Below are 19413 nucleotides of genomic sequence, written 5' to 3'. Positions count from 1 at the left end.
CTGCCGGTGTGTCACTTTTTGAAACACTCCGGCGGTGCATTTTGCTGCCCCATATTTACAAAGACATGTAAAACCGGTGGTGAGACAGAATATCGAGAAAAAATATCAAGTGACAGTAATATCGAGTCAAAAATATCGGGGAAGGGAAATATGGAGTGCAAGAATATCGTTGTAAAGAATTTAAGGTAAGTCATACAGATTTTTGTTATTTGTCATGTAAATAGATATATATTTTATATGTATATGATTTAGTTTAATTTTTTTAAATATTGTTTGTTTTTTAATGTGTTTGTAACAATTGTAGTAGTTAATAAATTGTATTTAAGTAATTTATATTATCATTTGTACTGTAGCGGGTTGTGGGTTTATAGGGGTATAGAGTGGGAAGTAATTACATTATAATAAATTAATGTTTATTTATGGTAAAATATTATTTGTTTAAACATTAATTAATTTTCCTAGCTGTGTAAGAATTTTTTTAACTTGGTAATTAATATTAATTATTTAACTGGCAATTAATTATATTAATATTGTAAATAATGTTTTTTAAATTAATTTTTATACATGTGGTGTGGGGGTTATTGGGGTAGAGGGTGGCAAGTAATTTAATTTAATTATAATTAATTGTTAATCAATGTTAATTATTTAATTGATCATTAATTATGTTAATATTGTTAGTTCATTATCTTTGTTATGAGTCGGCTGTGGGATTTATGGGTACACAGGGCTGGCAGTTATTTTATTGTAAATATTTTTTTTATTAAGATGAATTATTTAATTGATAATTAATTAAGTTAATTGTGTAAGTTACGTTTTTCATTTTAGGTGTGGGTTGTGAGGTTTATAGGGTGGGAACAAAATCAACTTTAAGTTATAAATATGTTTCATTTCTTTAATAATGAGTTTTGTATATTTAATTGGGTTCATTGTGTATTTAATTTATTATTGCATTTTAGGAGTATGGTGTATTTTTTGTTGGGGAATGTGGTGGAAAGTTAAGTAAATGTAATTGCATATTTAATATTTTTTTATAATGTTATATATAAATGTTTTGCTAATACATATTTATGTTAATATTGTAAAATATGTGTGTTTTCATGTTAGTTTTAGATTTTGATTGTAAGTTGTGTAGGGGTAGATGATGGTGAGAGGAAATTATAACTACATTTATTTTATGAATTTAATTTATTCATAAATACTTTTTAAGCTAATTTTTTATATGTGAAATAATATTGCATTTAATTTTTATAATATTGTTTGTAATATTACTATGATGTTTATAATTTTAAGAAATGTTTTAATTTTCATTTTTTGTTTGCATCTAATATATCACATTTTAAATATTTTTATTTTGTTTTTAAAATTAGTTTTTGTAGATATAATGTAGTATTGACTGTAGTGGGAATAACATATCTTCAAATATTAAAATCCAACACTTTCCTTACTGTTGCACTGACTGGAATGGGAATAGTAAGTTTTACCCCTCGCAATCCAACACTGTCCCTACTGTTGAAATAACTGGAGTGGGAATAGGAAATTTTACCCCTCCGCAATTCAACACTTTCCCTACTTTTGCACTGGCTGGAGTGGGAACAGTAGATTTGACCCCTCTGCAATTCAACACTTTCCCTGTTGTTTGTTTGAGTGCAGTGGGAATTTGATTTTTTTTGTTAATTATTAATTTTATTGTTGTCTTAACTGTTATATTTTATGTAATTTTATTTTTATTGTAGTTAGAGTTGTAAATATTATTTTTGTGTGATGTAAAAAGTTTTGTTACTGTTGTATTGTGTTAGGTGGGAGTACTTATTTTTATATTATTTAGTATAAAATGTTTTTTTTTAAAGTAGTGGAAAATGTACATGTGTTTGTTTTAATTTTTAATATTTTATGTTATATTATAATTTTTATAACTATGTGTTTGATTTATTATAATAATAATATTTACATTTTTTCAATCTTTTTTGTTTGTAACTTATTTTTAATTAAATTGTAAGAAATGTGTTATGTATAATTTTTATTTAAATTTAATTTGATTTCCTTTTTGTAATATTTTATATTTCTTTTATATTTAAATATGTACACATATATTTTTAATAATATTATATTATTTACGAATTTTTTAATTATAATATTATATATTATATTAGTTTATTTATTTGTTTTACAGATATGTATGCTTATATATATATATATATATATATATATATATGTATTTACATTTTCAAAAGTACTTTTTTTGTTAAAATATACTTTTAAGTATATTTTATTTTTATAAATTAATGTTAGTATTTAATATGTGTTTATTTTAAAATTTTAAATTATATATATTTAAAAATCGATATTTAATACAACTATATTATTATAAACGATATTTTTTTCTGATATTTTTGTACTTACCTTTTTAAGTATAGCAAGTCGATATTTTTTTATTCTATATTTTTCCCTCAATATTTTTAAGGTTGATATTCTGTCAGTGAACCGTAAAGCCACCCTGCGTGGCTTTTCGTGTCCTTGTAAATAGGACCCCTTTTCACACAGCACTTTAAGTGAAATGGGCATGCCATGGGTGTTGCTGTGGGTGTTCCCATGCAACACCCATGGCTACTGGCGCATTCCCAGATTTACCACCTTTCATAAACCTGGGATTGCGTCAGAATGCTATGCCTCCCCAGGGGAAGCATAGGGAGGCGCAACAAGGAGAAATGTCCCTTCCTGCACAAAAACAATCACCCCTGAAACGCAGACACCCTTACATTATGTTGCAAGGGTGCCTGCGTTGGTGCATGGCAGCCAATTGTGCGCCAGCGCAGGGGAAAGCGTAGGGATGCAACATATTATTGTAAATATGTTGCATCCTTGTGCTTTGAAAGTGACTCAGTGCGGTGCAGCCAAATGGCTTGCAGTGTGGAGCTGAGTCACTTTCTATTAGATAAGGCCCATGGAGTAGAAGCAACACTTTTAAAAAATAAGTACAATTCGCCTAGCCGGTGTTGGTTTATTATGGACATACCATACATTAGGTTATTTTGCTTTTATGTCCACAGGAGTATTGTTACAAACAGTTCTTAATGGTAAGACTTATTGATGCCTTCCTGCACATATAAACACAGAGCACAGCTGTAGGAGATCCTGCATTGCCCCGACAAAGGCCTGACACCCATGAGCTGAAAGAAAAAAAAAATTATTACTGACCACAGTATACATCTTCTCAACCGTGCATTAGTGGTAGTGAAACTAAAGTGCTCCGAAACATTGCCAGGTCCCCTTATTTACTCAATAGGCTGTCTGGACAAACCTGACACTTGGGTCATCCACACCACTGAACCACTAGGCTTGATGCAGGGCACGGATGCTATCAAACTCCTTCGCGCACATGCATACTGCATGATACACCATATCCTTTGTATCAAGATACCTATCCATAGTGCAGCAGGTGCAGTGGCACCGTTGCCCAGTGGTGTGAGGGGCTCACTTGACCGCAATTAGTTGCTTTGTTTATACTCTCAAACCAGGGTATGGAAGCCATTTTCCTCCTTTGCAGTAGGGATTTTTGCAGCCTTGCTACACCACTGACTCCTGCAGGGATCTTTCATTGGTCTACGCGACACTGTCTCAGACCTACTGAACTCTTTATATAGTGAAGCCTTCTCTCAAGCAAATACAAGTGCAGATTGAGTGAATGTAGATGATTGTTGCTACACATGATGCCTTACAATTACTTCCAGCTCAGCAGCCACGCATTCTAAGGGGTCAATTACAATGTCTGTCGGAAAGCATCCAGACCGACTCTTTCTCAGAATCATTTCTGACCAAATCAGATTCGGGGAGTCTGACCGACTGATTACGATGTTTCCGAACACCATTCGGTCAGACTCCCATTGACTTCAATGGGAGCCTGTGTTCTGACCTACAAAACACAGGCTCCCATTGTAAAAAGGGGTGGTTGTGTAAAACCTTGCACCTTGTGGCGGGCACTCCTTGGTGCCTGCCACACCGTGCATGGTTAGGAAGAGGGGGCCCATGGGTACCCCCAAGGGCCCCAACCGGAGGTCTCTAGGTGAAGGGGGGCCTGCTATGGGCCCACAAAGTCAGATCTCAACAGCCGATCCGTGTCAGACAAACTGATTCGGAAAGGCTGTCCGAATCCGACATCGTAATGCATCGGTTGGAAACCCGGTCCATAAACCTTTACAAATCGGCTACGACCAACTCAGTTTCTCCAAATGCCGATCAGAACAGAGTCTGAATGACAGAATTGGTTATATTAAAAAATGACAAAGTTAGAATGTTGGGCGCTCCATTGAAGACAATGGAGTGCTTTGGGCTTCTAATGGCTGGTAAAAGTCCTGCGTTTCAACATTCCAATGTTTGTTGTTCACAGTTGTTCCTGTTAACAAAAGCCTCATGGAGTCCGAGGGGATTTAAATACCCTTGGGCTCAATGAGGCCTTTGTTTTATTTGTTAGAACATTATGCTCTCTAGTGGCGGAATGTTCAAATAGCCTTATAGCCTGCCGCAGCTGGGCTATACCGACCATTAAAGGCCCACTCTCTTGTTAAAGGTACTTGCCTTCCGCTTGGGCTTTAACCCCTTCTGTGCCCCGCCCTTTCCCCGCCCTGTGCCGGGCTTTCTATTAGCGGGCGGAGTTCATGACGAGATGGTCTCGTCATGGGCACAGCGCAACCGCGGCCCATGACGAGACCATCTCGTCATGGGCACTGAAGGGGTTAATGCTGAAGCAGGCCTTTAATGGCCGATATAGCCCGCTAAGGTGGGCTATTAGGCTATATTAGAACATCAGAATGTTGAGTGCTCCATTAAACACACTGGAAAGGTGCCGGGCCAATATAAGTTGGTATAGGTCTTCAGCTCCAGTCCATTGTTTGTCTCTCTATTTTTTACGGTTAAGTTTAGAACATTCTACCCTCAGCAGATGGAATGTTTGAATTGCCTTATAGCGTTTCTGCCTCGGTCTATACCAGTTGTTAAAGGCCCTCATCCTCGCTATAGGCCCTTGCTTCCGGATCAAGCCTATATCGCCTGTTCAGGGACTTTAACAACTGATATAGCCCTTAGCAGCAGACCATACGACTATATTAGAACACTGGAATATTGGGAGAGCCATTGAAAATGATGGAGTGCTCCGGGCTTCTAATGGCAGGTAGATGCCCAGGGCTCCAACATTCCAATGTTAGTCATTCACAGCTGTTGCTGTAAATAAACACCTCATGGAGCCCTCTAATGCTAGTAATCTCCAGGCTGGACTATGGATATATAACCCTTACGGGCCTTCCAAAATCAAAAAGGGCCCCCCTTAGGGCCTCCTTTAACTCAGCTGCTTGGTTCATTATTTGATTTGAACGCAACCACATCACACCAGATCTGAAATCTCTAACCTGGCTCCCTCTTGAGGCAAGAATTCAACTATAAATTGCCTGCATGACACACAAAGCCTTACACTCCAACACCCTGAGGTACATTGCACAAAAACGGGAGCTATCTGGCAGGGATAGATCCTCAAAAAGCACTTCCTCCTTACTACTGAAGCCACAGAAATTTAAGAAGAAGAAAACTTATAATTGGCCGTTCTCTGGTGCTGCCCCAAGAATACGGAATTACCTACCTTCTGAAATCCAAGTTAATCCTTCACTAGCTTCTTTAAAAAAACAAGTGCAATTGTTATTAATGAACAAATACCTGCTTTAGGGCACAGGACCTCTGCTCATCGACTTTGACAATTCACACTGACTATACTTACGATTTGTCGCTCTGTACCATAGCTTGTTATGTTTCTTTATGTGGGACTAGAGGTAGTTTTTCACCCTGCCCGCGTACCACTGCTTCATGTACTGTTACTTTGACTGTTATTATTGCTTATCATTGTCTGCTTTGCTTGTTTTCTCTCACCCTGTTCATGAGTAAAATGCTCTGATACCTTCGTGGGTCATGTTTGCGCTATATAAAACTCTAAATAAATAAATATAAATGTTCTAAAAGCCTTTTAGCCTCCATAGCTGTGCCATACCAGCTTTAAAGTCCCGCTCCTATGTTAAAGGCCATTGTCTTCGGCTTGGGCCTTTAATGCTGGAGCGGGCCACTAATGGCCAGTGTAGCCCACTATGGGCAGGCTATAAGGCTATATTGTATTGTCTTGTAACACTGCTCCAATATTGCCTGTAGGAAAGTGGAATATTATGTGGAATTAAGTGGACTATTATGCCATATGGTTGGATAACCTTACCATGCAATATTATCACAATGTCTCAAAGATGATCCTTGAATTCACAACAATAAATCATTAGCTACGTCATGGTAGTGTGGCAAAGAGCAGTCAGACTTTACTGGGGAAATATCTGTTAAGCATTTTACAGTTCCAGTATTGTTCATAATTAATTGAGGCAACTCAATAAAAATCCAACGCCAATTTATAAAAATAGCTCTTATTTTATGTAAATTTAGACACCAAAACAAACTTTTGAGCACACACATAAACAGAGTTATGAAATTTCAAAGCAATGGAAAATAAGTGCACTAAGCTGTCATTTAACATCACAGTCAATGGTAAAAACTACTATTAATAGTCGGTCACTTAGGGGGTCGAGTTGCAGTCTACACTCGCAGGATAGAGGTGGTGGGGGTTCTAGGGCCACGACCCAACAGTCAGTTACATTTAACCTGGCCCGTGGAGCCAGGGTGCAGTGGTTTTCATGTCTGTCAATGGTCCAAAAAAGAGACCCGCTGTAAAGTTACCTTTCCCACTGAGATGGTGCTGACAGAAAGGGGATGCAAAATCACAAGAGTGGGGTCATTGCGTACTTTAGTTGCAGGTGTTGTGCAATGCCCTCCTAATGCAGCATTGAGTTAAGGGTTCAATTACCAGACTGGTGCCAGCATACCCTGGTAGCGATAAAAGTAACAAAAATAATTTTGGCATCTGGAAGTTCAGGGGAGTGCGGTAGCGGCTTGAAATGTTGATGAAAGCTAGACAACAATTCCCATAATGCACTACACTATTTAACTTTACACCTCCTGCATACCTGATTTACCGCCTTGCTGGGGTCCAAGCACACCTGGGGCAATAAGAGGGCTGTGTCCTACACAGGAGGAGAGCCCAGATGCATATCAGAGGCGGGGCAGTCTTTGAAGCTCACCGCTCTGATGTGTCACTTCACTAGCCCACTTGGGAGGAGGGAGGTGTGAGCTCCTTCCTGCCCAAGCCTTTCTTCTGACTCCTCTGAGTGCTCACTCTGCCTGGCAGGAGGGCAGAAGCCTGTTTTGGTGGCAACTGGTGCAGAAAAACCTGGGCCTGCCAGCCAAAGCACATGTCAGCTAGAGGTAACCAGATGGGCAACCACTAAGTAGCCACCTGGGTGCATGCCAGCCTTCCATTGACTCCAAATTCGAGTCAGGGTAGAGAAGGCATGTTGTTTGATACCAAACTCAAAATATGTAGGTGGTACCATAAGGTAGCTAGCTACCTGGGTCCGCCTGGCTGCAAGTCCCATGTTATCTTATGGACCACCTATCACTTATAGTGTACTTGAATGGTAAAGTCACTATAGAGACAAATATCTACACTATTAATATACTGCACCCTGCCTCTTGGGCACGAGACCTTCTCTAGGGGTGACTGACATAGACTTAAAAGCACTGCAGTTACCCCGTCACACATGGCGAGGACACAGTCGAAATGGAGCAGTGTCACTGTTCCTACAGTCTGCAATGGCAGGCCTGCTGTCATCTGTTTACCTGGGTCACTCAGGGTGGCACAACCAGTGCTGTTGACCCTGAGTAACACCTTACCACCCATGCCCTGATTACCACAGTACCACTTCAGTGGCAGCTGTGAGGGGGGCGGGCCGGTGTGTGAGCTTAAATAAACGTAAACTATATTTAAAATAAACTTAGCTTATGACAGGACCTCCTACTCCAGACCTCATGCTGTGAGAGCAGTGCCCTGAATGGAGGGAGTGACCTCACTCGGTGCTCCACAGCGCGCTGTTGGCCTGCACTGATTCTAACCCATCAGTCTTAAGACAGCTGGGTTAGAGGTTTCAAAGTGTGCTTGTACGGCAGGCCATCACAAGACAGCCGGCCAAAGGGACATGCCAACTTTGAAAAGTGCTTATACTGCCCACCCTCCTGCCCCTCCCCCATCCTGACGCTCGGTTCAGGACGGGAAGATAAAAAATAAAATGGTAATAAATTGCCATTTTATTTTTTATCTGTGGGCTTAGGGGTGATTTTTAAGTGAGGCAACGCTCCTCTGCTCAAATGGAGGTGCCGCCCCTGTACCACCTACCAGGGACTTATAAGGGAGGTTGGTCTCTATCAATTGGGGATGCCAATTACACATGTCACATTTGGGAGAGAGCACTGGCACTGGAGCCTGGTAGGCAGGCTTCCTTGTACTGTCAGAGTCGAAAACCAGCATCAAGTCGTCCAAATAGGGGCAAAACGTGGGGGGAGATCTACAAAAAGTCTTGTTTTCTTACACTGCTTTTGCCTGTCAGGCTTTCTCTCGCTGCATCTCTCTTTCTATGTATTCCCTCTCTGCTTCTCTCTTTCTCTCTATTTTCTCTCTGCTTCTCTTTTTCTCTCTAGCTCTCCAACCTCTTTCTCCACCGTTCTCTCTCTATTTATCTTTCTGTGCTCCATAATGTAGTTTTTGAATTTCAGTATTCTCATGTTTCGAAGAGTATCCTAAATAGTATTTTACTAATGTTTTTCTAGAAATAAATGCACATTAATTGCTGTTCATAACCTGCAATAAGATACATTCTCGGTAGTAGTGGACAACTTTGTTTTAGAGGAAATATGTCTGGAAAAGTGTAATCTGTCTTTTGACTATCTGCAGCTTACGGAGTGGATGCGGACATGATCCGAAGTGGGGCAACCGTTCCAATCACTAGAACCTTTCAAGACCTGACTGGGAAGTATGTGATGCTATTAGGCATTGGAGGGGCTGATGATGCTCTCCATGGCCAAAATGAGAAAATCAGCAGGTATGGGCCACCTTGGCATGCCTCCATTTCTCATTAGAAGGTTTATATAGATCAGTTGTGAAAACATAGAGTGTTATTTTTATGTGTAGCAGCCTTCGTATGGTGCCTTAATCCATTATTTGAACAATGGAATGGTGGGAGCTCTACTGAAAACAATGCAGTGGTTATTTTTAATTTTGAACATTTTACACTCTTGGGCCCAATTCACATAACTAACTTAAGACAAAATCCTAAATTTACTACTTTTGGTATTCACAGAAGTTAGGATTTTGTCTTAAGTTTGTCTTAAGACAAACTTAAGACAGACTTAAGACAGACTTAAGACAAACTTAAGACAGACTTAAGACTTATGACAGACTTAAGACAAACTTAAGACAGACTTAAGACAAACTTAAGACAGACTTAAGACAGACTTAAGACAGACTGAGGTTAGGATTTTGTCTTAACTTTGTCTTAAGTTTGTATTAAGTCTGTCTTAAGTCTGTCTTAAGTCTGTCTTAAGACAAACTTAAGACAAAATCCTAACATCTGTGAATACCAAAAGTAGTACGTTTAGGATTTTGTCTTAAGTTAGTTCTGTGAATCAGCCCCTTTGAGTGGAATGTTCTAATAGCCTTATAGCCCTTTTGCCTCAGGCTATACCGGTTGCTAAAATCCCATCATTTGACCAAGCCAACTTGGGATCAGGACCTTTAACAACCGGTTTAGTCCTTGGCAGTAGGCTGCCCGGCTATACTATGACTTTTAAGTGCATCCTTGATCTATGGATCCTTTTTATAGGGTTCCGGGATAACCATTGATTGGTTGTGTATGGTTGTTGGTTAGTATCAATAATTCTACTAAAACCAAAGCAGGCACTTGCTGCAGAATAATCTTGCATTTCAACCTGCTCATTGAAAATCTATCTAAACTATTAAACTACTATAAGACCAAAGGTCCACCAATCACATATGCATCCCTGTCATTTTGTCTTTGTTCCCCTGCTGGTTTTATTGTCTTATTATAGGCATAACTTTGTATGGTGCCCCTAATACTGCGTGACCATTCAAACTGTAAATTTAATGCTCTCTGGAATACATTTTGATGTACCCTGAGATAGGGAGATCCTTGATTGATCTCCCCACTCTGCAGTGCCACAGAGAGAAACCCCTCCTAACTCCATGTTAGTTGGCCTACTCACCTTTGTAATTCCAGTAGCCTGGGGTTGAAGGAGTGCTCTTCATGATAGTTTTTAAGTGCTTAAAATGTTTGTAAACATTGTGTGCCTCTGTTTTTCACTCGTGATTGTGAACATCAGAACATGTGCACACAGGAGAGACTTACCTTTGTTGCACCTTTTTGGGCTTTTCTCTTAGCTGAATGAGAATGTCCGAGGGGCATATCTATAAGGACGGCGATAAATAGACGCAAAGCGCGCTTAGCGCTTTTCTATTTATCGCCATCTATCGCTTGATTATATTGCCCTGTTAGCGCGTTATTTACAACGTGTTTCCCCAGGGCGATATAATTACCAGCGATAACGAGGAGATCGCCGTTTTGCAGGGAAAATCGCTGGTTTTCCAGCGATGTTCCCTGCAAAACAGCGATAACCTTGCTGATACGACCCACAGGGTCGTATCAGCACAATCCACCCCCATAATAGGTATGCCTAAGTCTGCATTTTAGCAGATGTTACTTTGCGGCGAAAACAGCGGTTTTCGCCCAAAACTAACATCTGCTAAAATGCGTTGGCAGCCTTATAAATATTGCGATGTGCACATCAGCGATATTTACAAGGTTGTCCTGCCGAGTGATGCCCACTTTGCATCTCATTAGACATGCAAAGGGAGGCGTTGGGTAAAAGGGGGCTAACATGCGCTAATGCATGTTAGCACCCTTTTGTTAATAAGGCGATATTTTTATCTCCGCTTTTTTGGCTTTAAAATTGTTGATGCAAGATGGAATATAGGGCAGTCAATCTCTATTTCTTCCTCCTGCTCCCCTTTTGTTTCCAGGAAATGTTTGGAGAGAATACACAGGGTTTCCTGCTAGAGCAGACCCCTAGAGTCGACATGGCCAGCTGCTTTTAGGCCGTGGCTACCACAGTGCATTCTGGGAAGAGAGGAAAGGGTGTCCTGCCCTTTTATGTTGGAAGAGCATAGTGACTGGGAGGATGCAATCGACGAAGGTCCTCTCCCTCTCGTTCACCCACCCCCAACCGAGCGGTTTTGTTTGAAACTGGATGTCTTACCAGAAGCCACTCTGAGGCAGAAATCCCCACTACAGCCTCGCTGGCTGGAGTTTCAAACTGTAAAAGATTTAAAGACCGACTGACAGTTGGCAATTGCCCACCAGAAATAGAAGCTGGAGCGCCACTTTATTCCTTTGAATATCACTTGTGGTAATATAGACCTAAGTGCTGCCCATTGCCTTCTGGGTAGGAGCAAGAGAGAAGGCCTTGCTGGTCAGCCCGATGTTGACACTGACCTTGCTGGAGGGCACCCCACAGCCATCTCAATGAACAGGGCCGGACTGGGAACCAAAACCGGCCCTGGCAAAGTGCTCGGTCGCACAACCCCATACCCCCCCCAACCCCGCCGAGCTCTTTGCCAGGGCAGGTTTTCGGCCGTTATTGATACAGGGCCTATTTTAAAAACGGCCCTGTAACAAAACCGGCCCCCAGGGGCCCAAAACCAGCCCCCACCTGTGCGGCGCACCGGGGATTGCCCGGTGCCCGCTACGGCCAGTCCGGCCCTGTCAATGAACCCAGAGATACCGACCCAGCTCCTTAAAGCCCTCCCTAGCCCTCACCGGAGGCTGCATGGTGACTGCACCAAGAAATGACATTCTCAAGTGCAGGTGAGCTGAGTGGTAGCTCTGCCTGGAGAGCTAAATTCCTCCATGCACTGGCATTATTTGCTGTTCTTCGTAGACGCTGCTGCTTTGGTGACCGTCTTGAAGGCAGTCTTCTTCTAAGCTAGCCAAAATAAGTGGCCTATGTATTAGTGGGATTTCCCCCGTTGTTATGGGTCAGACTGCATTCTGCCTCTCTTCTTTTTAAAAGTTCTTCTTACCTCAGTGAGTAGCCACTACCCAGAGTTTCTAGGGCCCCTACGTCATGCGACAGCCCCACTTTAAGGAACTTACACCAAACCCAGAAGACAGAATAGTCTCCCTGGACCCAGTAACTCACTATCCCAAACTCCAAGACACTGATCCTTTCCTTTGCAGTTTACTGCCACTGCTTGGTCTTTGTTTCAGGTTGTAGTCCATGGGGATTATTTGCAAGCCCATTGCACCGCCAGTGCATCACTTTTCTTGACGCACCGGTGGCGCAATGGGCTTGCCCATATTTACAATGCCACCTAAAGTAACCCTGCGTGACTTTTCATGGCTTTGTAAATATCGGTCCCTTTCGCGCATTACTCTGCGTGAAAGGGGCGTTCCATGGGTGTTGCTGTGGGTGTAACCCACAACACATCCATGGAACTTGACGCATTCTAAGATTTACAACAGAATCCTATGGCTCCCTGAATGGCGCAACGAGGAGAAATACTTTTATTTTGCCTCATTGTTTCCTCTTAAAAGGAAAATGCCATTAATTAATGTTTTTGTGCAGGAAGGTGTCCGTTCCTGCAATAAAACATTCTTCTCCTCAGCACAGGCTCCCTTGCCAAATGACGCAAGGGTGCCTGCGCTGGTGCATGGCAGCCAATTGTGCGCCAGCGAAGGGAAAACACAGGGACGAGTTGTATTGTTGTTAATACGACACACTCGTGCTTTCAAATGATGCAGCACGGTGCAGCTCAATGGCTTACAGTGCCGCGTTGCCTCATTTTCTAGTAGATGAGGCCCTAAGTTTTCGTAGAACGATTGCAGACACGCATTTTACAGTGTTGTATTTACAAATGGCTAATGATCTCAAAAGGTTTAGGTTTGTGAATATTGCTTGAAACATTCCATCTTTTCAGTAGCTGTATTAAAATAGAGGTGTGCTTCCTCCTTTCCAGGATCACTCCAGAGTTCTTGATCCGTTAGTCAGCACAAGTAGTGTGTTGTTTTTGATGGACGGGGTCCAGGTTTTAATGTTGTATTGTATTGTATGACTGCCCTATTGTGAGCTGTAACTTTTATTGAAGTGGTGATCGTGGTGTGTTACTGGACCCCACCTCATCATTCCACCACCTCCTTTAACCCTTTGCCTTGACTGCTGGTCCTTGTCTCCTTTGTGTGCCTACGAGGCTTAAGAGGTCAACTTCCCATCGCAGACAGAGTACCCAGTGTCCCGGTTAGAAGGGAACAGCTGTATGTGCTTGTTTGATCATGTATCTGTATCGACGAGGAATACGCCTGACAAGTGTTATTCTCTAATTAGAGACAGAGATCCTGATTTACAAAGCCTCGCTTTCAAAAGTTAGAACTGTATTTCGATAAAATGTGTTTGGTGTACAGATTTGGCTCCACAAAGTGCTGTTGGAAATCTATGACAGTTGTAGGTTAGGTGGGGCTGTATAATGCATAGTACCCCGGGGATCCAACAGGTGTGAGCAACAGTTTTCTGCACCACCAGGGCACTACAGTATTACAGTAGGGGTTACACACACTTGTGGGGCCTCTCCTGTAACACTATTAGTCGTGGCTCACATGTAGCGGCAGCGCTATCTTGAGAGGGCGTTCCGTCATTTGTATGGGGCATGGCCCAATGCAAATGAGGAAATCACATTGTCTGTGCGCCCCAACCGTATTATGGACGTGGGCACAGAGACAAACAGTCCCTTTTAGAGGTGCTGCGCTGTCAATGCGCCCCCCTGAGGGCAGCCTTCCGGAGGAAGCAATCGGGGTCCCATGGGCTCCCCAGCTATCCCCTTGCAAACGGGTGTAGTCACTCACTGCACACAACTGTAGTGGTATCTCTGATACCTATTTATGGATTAAATCTTTTTATTGAAATATAACTGAGCAAGCAGTTTCAACAGCAAGTTGCTGGATGTCATGGACGCAGGTGAGGATATCTGGAGGTGGGGCCGGCGCTGCTCTTGCTGGACCTACCCTATGTGTACGGTCCAATTTGATTTGTTGATCCAGCGGGTCGCCCAGGAGGAAGAGGAAAAGATCTACAACATATGTCCGACTCCCCTGCTCCCCAGGGGACCGCCCGGATACGGATGTTATTCTGGCAGGAGCGATTTTCCAAGTCCTCCGCGTGTGCCTGGAGATCAAGGTGCTGATCTTGTAGGAAGAGGACTTTCTGCTGGAGTTGGTGAATTTCCACATCTGAAGCTGAAGACTGCGTTTCTAAAGTGTCCACTCTGTCACCTACTGACTCCAGTTTCCTCCGTATCTCTCGGATTTCTTGCGCCAGTTCCTTTTTTACTGAGTGGAGATCTTTTTTCAGAGAGGCAAACAGTGTCTCCATGAATGCACGCATTACTGGAGCTTCTACTTCTCACCCCTCCAGGCACGCAGCGCCTCCAGGCTGGGATGATGCTGTGTCCATGTTGCCTGAGCCAGGTTTAAGGAGTAGGTCTTTTACAGAGCGTTACTTCTTATTTTTCCCTGTAGCCATTTTGGAGGAAGGTTCTAGAGTGACTAAGGTGAGTGGGGAAAAGACGCGCTTCCTGTAGAGGGTCCACCCGTGTCCCGTGGGACGCTTCCGTTTGAGTCCTCTCGCTCTCAAAGTTTTGTGTATTCTGCTGACCACAGAGATGGGGTCCAGTTAGTTGGTCTCTCTCGCCAGCTCGGTGTGTGGAACCCCAGGTTTGAACAGACTTCTGGGTCTCCTCTCTGGGACAACTACAGCTTAAAGAAGGTGTGTGCGCTTGTCTGCCCCTCCTTAGTCCGGAATACAAGGTCCAGGTAGGACCGCTGGCTATGTGATGTAGAACACTTGTGGCCTGTGAGGGGAGTGTCGGGACAGCTTTCCTGCCTAGGTCTTGGCCTGCTTAGTGGACTCTGAATAGCCGCCCAGAACCTCGGCGGACTCTGTTCACATCGGGACCCAGGTTGCCTCTCAATAAACCAGGCCCTTCCGCTCTGCTCTGTGAGTATTGAGGGCTCCTTGCCCCAGGCCGAAGAGGGATGAAGAGGAGCCCCACCGAGAGCACACACACAGCCATCCTGCCCGCAAGTCCAATTCTGGTTTCAGACCCTTCAGGGCAGAGAGGGTTCCGAGGCTCCCACAAAGGAGGGGGTGACTCAGCCCCTCAGTTCCATCCCCTCGCTGGTATCCCAAGTGGGCCTCTGGCTTCAGGCCCCCCGGCGTCGGGTGTGTGCAGGATTGAGGCCTGTGAGAAGGGCCCATGCCTGTGTATTCAGAGCCACTAACGGGGCCTCTAGCGGATGTCGCAGCTCGCATGTCCCCCGCCGGGAACTTCCCAACCTCCGATGTGTGTCTTGCGCTTGGGGGCCTGCTCACACTTGCAGCCCTCAGGCCTCTTCTCTCAGCCAATGCCGCCTTGAACGCATTGGTGATCTTCCAGGCACTTGCCCCCCGGCCTGAGAGCCGATCGAGCCCGCCCCAGCCGGGAGCCTTCCTCTTAATTGTTACCGACATCCCGTGAGTCGGGTCTCAATAACATCTAGATCAGCGACAGGGCGCCTGGTCTATTCTTTACCGGGCGGGCGCCCATGCTGTTGTAGATGGGGGGAGGGGATGACACCTACCTCCCCCGCAGTGCAGGAATCGCGGCTCCGGCTCTCCTCCACCCCAAGAAGACCCAGGGGGTTTCACTGCAAGACGCGCCCGCTTCACGGAAAGCATCTCCGGGCCGGCCACGCTCCCACGTGTTAGGCCCCTACCTCTCCTCTTCTGGTTACTGGCTCCATGGGTTCACACAACGCCAGGCGGGTTCCGAGCAGTCCCCGGCACCTTTCTTCATTCTCCGGTAGGTCGGGGCAGAGCACTACAGCCCTCAGTGCTTTAAGGCCGGATGTCGCCGCTCCGCCTCCACGTTGAATGCGCGCCCGATTCCGCACGGGTCTCCGCACCGGCCAGCAGTAGCTAATTTCAGGCCCTTTTCGGTCTCCCTTTCTATCAGCAGGGATACCAGACACTCGCCAGAGTTGCTTGGGGTGATTTCTCGAAGGTTGTCGTCCCTCCTGGCCTGCTTCTCAAAGCTATGTTGGCTGGACCCAGGCGGTAGGAAGGAGCAGCAAGCAGACACGTCCTACCCATCTGCCATCCTTGCCACGCCCCCACTGATCCCTATTTAAAATACAGGCAGCTTGCCGCCTGCACAGAGATACACAGATTGACTTGGAAGCAGCAGCTCCATATTTCACTGAGTGCGCTGCACCCAGGGCAGCCCAAGTTCCCAGCTGTCCTAAGGGTAGTGCATTCATCATAATTTTAGCACGCTGTTAGAGCTGACAGCCTCAGGATGGCCTTCCCCCAACTTTTTGTCTGCCTCCCTCCTTTTTTCTGACCTTTTTGCTGGCTTTAGGACTCTGTGCACTTTACCATTGCTAAACAGTGCGAAAGTGCTTGTGTTCTCTCCCCTAAACATGGTAATATTGGTTTATACCCAATTTACCTATTTAAATTACCTTTAAGTCCCTTGTACAGTTACCTACATGTTCCTAGGGCCCGTAAATTCATTTTCTACTAGTGGGCCTAAAGCACTTATTGTGCAACCCACACAAGTAGCTTTTCAAACCTCTCTCAGGCCTGTCATTGCAGGGCTTGTGAGTGCATTTTACTGCCACTTTGGCTTGGCATTTAAAACTACTTGCCAAGCCTTATACTCCCCTTTGATTACACATAAGACACCCTTAACGTAAGCCCTAGGTAGCCCTAAGGGCAGGCTGCTGTGTAAGTAAAAGGTAGGACAAGTACTTTTATGTTTTTTATGTTCTAGTAGTGACAAATAGCTAACAAAAAATCACTGCTGTGAGGCCTACTCCTCTCATAGGTTAACATTGGGAATTCCTTAATACACTTTCAGCTGTAATTCCTGATCAGGAGTCACTGCATTATACTTCATATCTTTGGAATGGTAATGATAAATCCTCGTTACTGTTAAAGTTGGATTTAACATTACTATTTTAGAAATGCCACTTTTAGAAAGTGTATAAACTTACAGGGTTAGGCCCTTATTAGTAAGGCTAGGCACTATTTAAACTAAAAAAACTTCACTAGTGCCAATACTGATATCACTTCACACATTCATTCAAATCCATGATCATATACCTCAATTCTAATGATCACCATTTATTTACTCATTATTATCAAAAAAAATATAGACAGTTTAATATTTTTTATTAAACAGAGCAAACTTAATCAACAAACAAGAAAGACAGTTTCTTTTTTTGGGGGGCGGAATCAATATAACACCACTATGAAATATATACAAATAAAACATAAAAAATCAGAACAAAATCTGATACAAATATTTCTCGAGCCCATGTTCTGGTTTATACACTGCCCCAGGGGCTTTCATTGTTCTCTTTAGATTATAGCTCCTTATTAGAAGGCCCAAAGCCAAACAGTGTCCATGCAGAGCTCAGGGTAAAAAATCCAATACAATTGAGGATTATGTTGGTTCTGAGCTCTAGTAGTGCCTAGTTTGAAATGCACTTGTTTGGTAGATGAAAACAGTTGACACCTTATCTTTTATTTTTAGGGTTCTCCTCAGGACTCAAGACGCTAGAGCGCTGAAAAATAATAAATAACAACACTTATGTTAACAAACGCTGCACACCTTATTGTTAAACTGACACACATCCACTTGACATCCACACATCGTGTTACCTCTTCTGTCCACTTTATCTGGTTCTCACCTAAACCTTCTTCAAAGTTCTCTTAAATCCACTGTTCCACAATAGTTCAACCTGAAACAATATGACTGACTGTAAATTGAAAAACCTTTTGGTTCTGAAGAACTCCAAATTGGACGTCTACTCTTCACTTCAAAACCACTCACTTCTATTATGGAAATCCTTGCTTCTATCCAAGTTTCTACCAAAAGGAGAGTAGGCCAATCTAACCTGTTCTGTATGGGACACCTGAAACTATTTTTTGAAACCGACATCATACATCAAAATGAGCACTCTCCCTATCTTAGCAACTTATTTGCTGCGCATCTTTCCAAAACTCATGCTACCCATTTGAATCAAATAGAATCTCTCAAGTGCGTTATTGCAAAAATGTTTTTTAGCTAGGACCGTGTTAGAAATGGGGGTCTCTAGTTGGCAATGGCTGGCCACTGTCCAAGTAGGGACCCTTCTTCCTAAGTCAGAGTAAGCGGGCTACACCCTTTGATAACCCCTGCTCAACCCTGTGGTATCGTAGCACGAGCAGCTAGGCTTATCTCAGAGGCAGTGTGTGAAGCATTTATGACCATGCACAGTAACACAGTGAAGAACACTACAAAGGGACGCCACACAAGTAGTTATAAAAAATAAGTATCTTTATATATAGACTTAACACAAGACCAATAACAGTAAAAATCCACAATACTAGAAAATAGGGTTACTCTTGAAAAGGCTGCAAAAATAGTTCAAAATGTGCAAAGAGGAGTTCAGTTCAAGGCAGTGGTCTCGGCAACTCTTTTACTCACAAGATACCTGGATTCTGCAGCAAAGCAACCAAAATGTCGCTAAGGAGTTGTAGCGATGATTGTCCTTATGCTAACCAGCGATGTGTTGAATCCTTGCTGCAAGGGAGGATGATGCGCTGATTTGTGGGCAGGACAAAGCGACAAACTTCTACACGCTAAGCCGGCGATGCGATGAAATCATTGCCGCGAAGGGAGGATGATGCGCCGAGCCTGTTGCGTGTGCGATCTTGTTGCGATTAAAAGAAATGGCGCTCCGCGAGGGAGCGACGATCCTGATGCGATGCGATGAAAATGGCGAACGCTCGGCATCCGCGCTGCGATGTCGTGAAGCGATGAACTCCCCGCTGGGAGGAAACAGGAGGCTGGTGGTGGAGTCTGATGTGCCTGAGACTCCAGCAGGAGGCTAGCTCTCTTCTAGCCCTTGGGTGATTGCTGTAGCAAAAATAAAAGTTCCTTCAAAGTCCTTTTCCTCTTCTTCCAAGTCCAGTAGTAACCACTGCAGGTCAGTCCAAGAAACAGCACACAAGCACAAGGACAGTCCGCTCCTGCAAATTCTCTCAGTTACACGGACAGAGGTTCTTCTTGTTGTCCAGGAGCAATACAAATTATAGGGGTTTCAGCACAGATATTTATACCCCAAAAGTCTTTGTTCTAAAGAGTCACAAGTCACTGAACCCAGCCAGAACCAGTTCTGCTCAGTCCTGGAGCACTTTGTTTACCAGGCTGCTTCTTTCCTTTCAGAGTGCAAGGCAGAGACATCAGACGCACCAGAGGAGGTGGAGCCAGCATTGTGGAGGGAAGGCACAGCCCTATTCAGGTCTCAGGTGCAACTCCTCCCACCCATCTAGATGCAGATCTCTCTATTCACC

General features: G+C 43.6%; 1 protein-coding gene across 2 annotated transcripts in view; it reads left to right on the top strand.

The window, feature by feature from the left end:
• LOC146822772 (cytosolic non-specific dipeptidase-like) overlaps positions 1–19413 on the top strand; it is a 180455-nt gene that overhangs the window by 133099 nt on the left and 27943 nt on the right. For both annotated transcript variants that reach the window (XM_085606960.1, XM_085606961.1), the window contains exon 11: positions 8861–9008. In XM_085606960.1, the coding sequence (XP_085463086.1) occupies positions 8861–9008 (148 nt within the window). The remainder of the gene's footprint in view (positions 1–8860; positions 9009–19413) is intronic.

Source organism: Triturus cristatus, chromosome 5_2 (assembly GCF_964204655.1).
Source record: "Triturus cristatus chromosome 5_2, aTriCri1.1, whole genome shotgun sequence".
NCBI lineage: Eukaryota > Metazoa > Chordata > Amphibia > Caudata > Salamandridae > Triturus > Triturus cristatus.
Note: the sequence above shows the minus strand (reverse complement) of the source record. Positions and strands in the feature narration are given on the sequence as shown.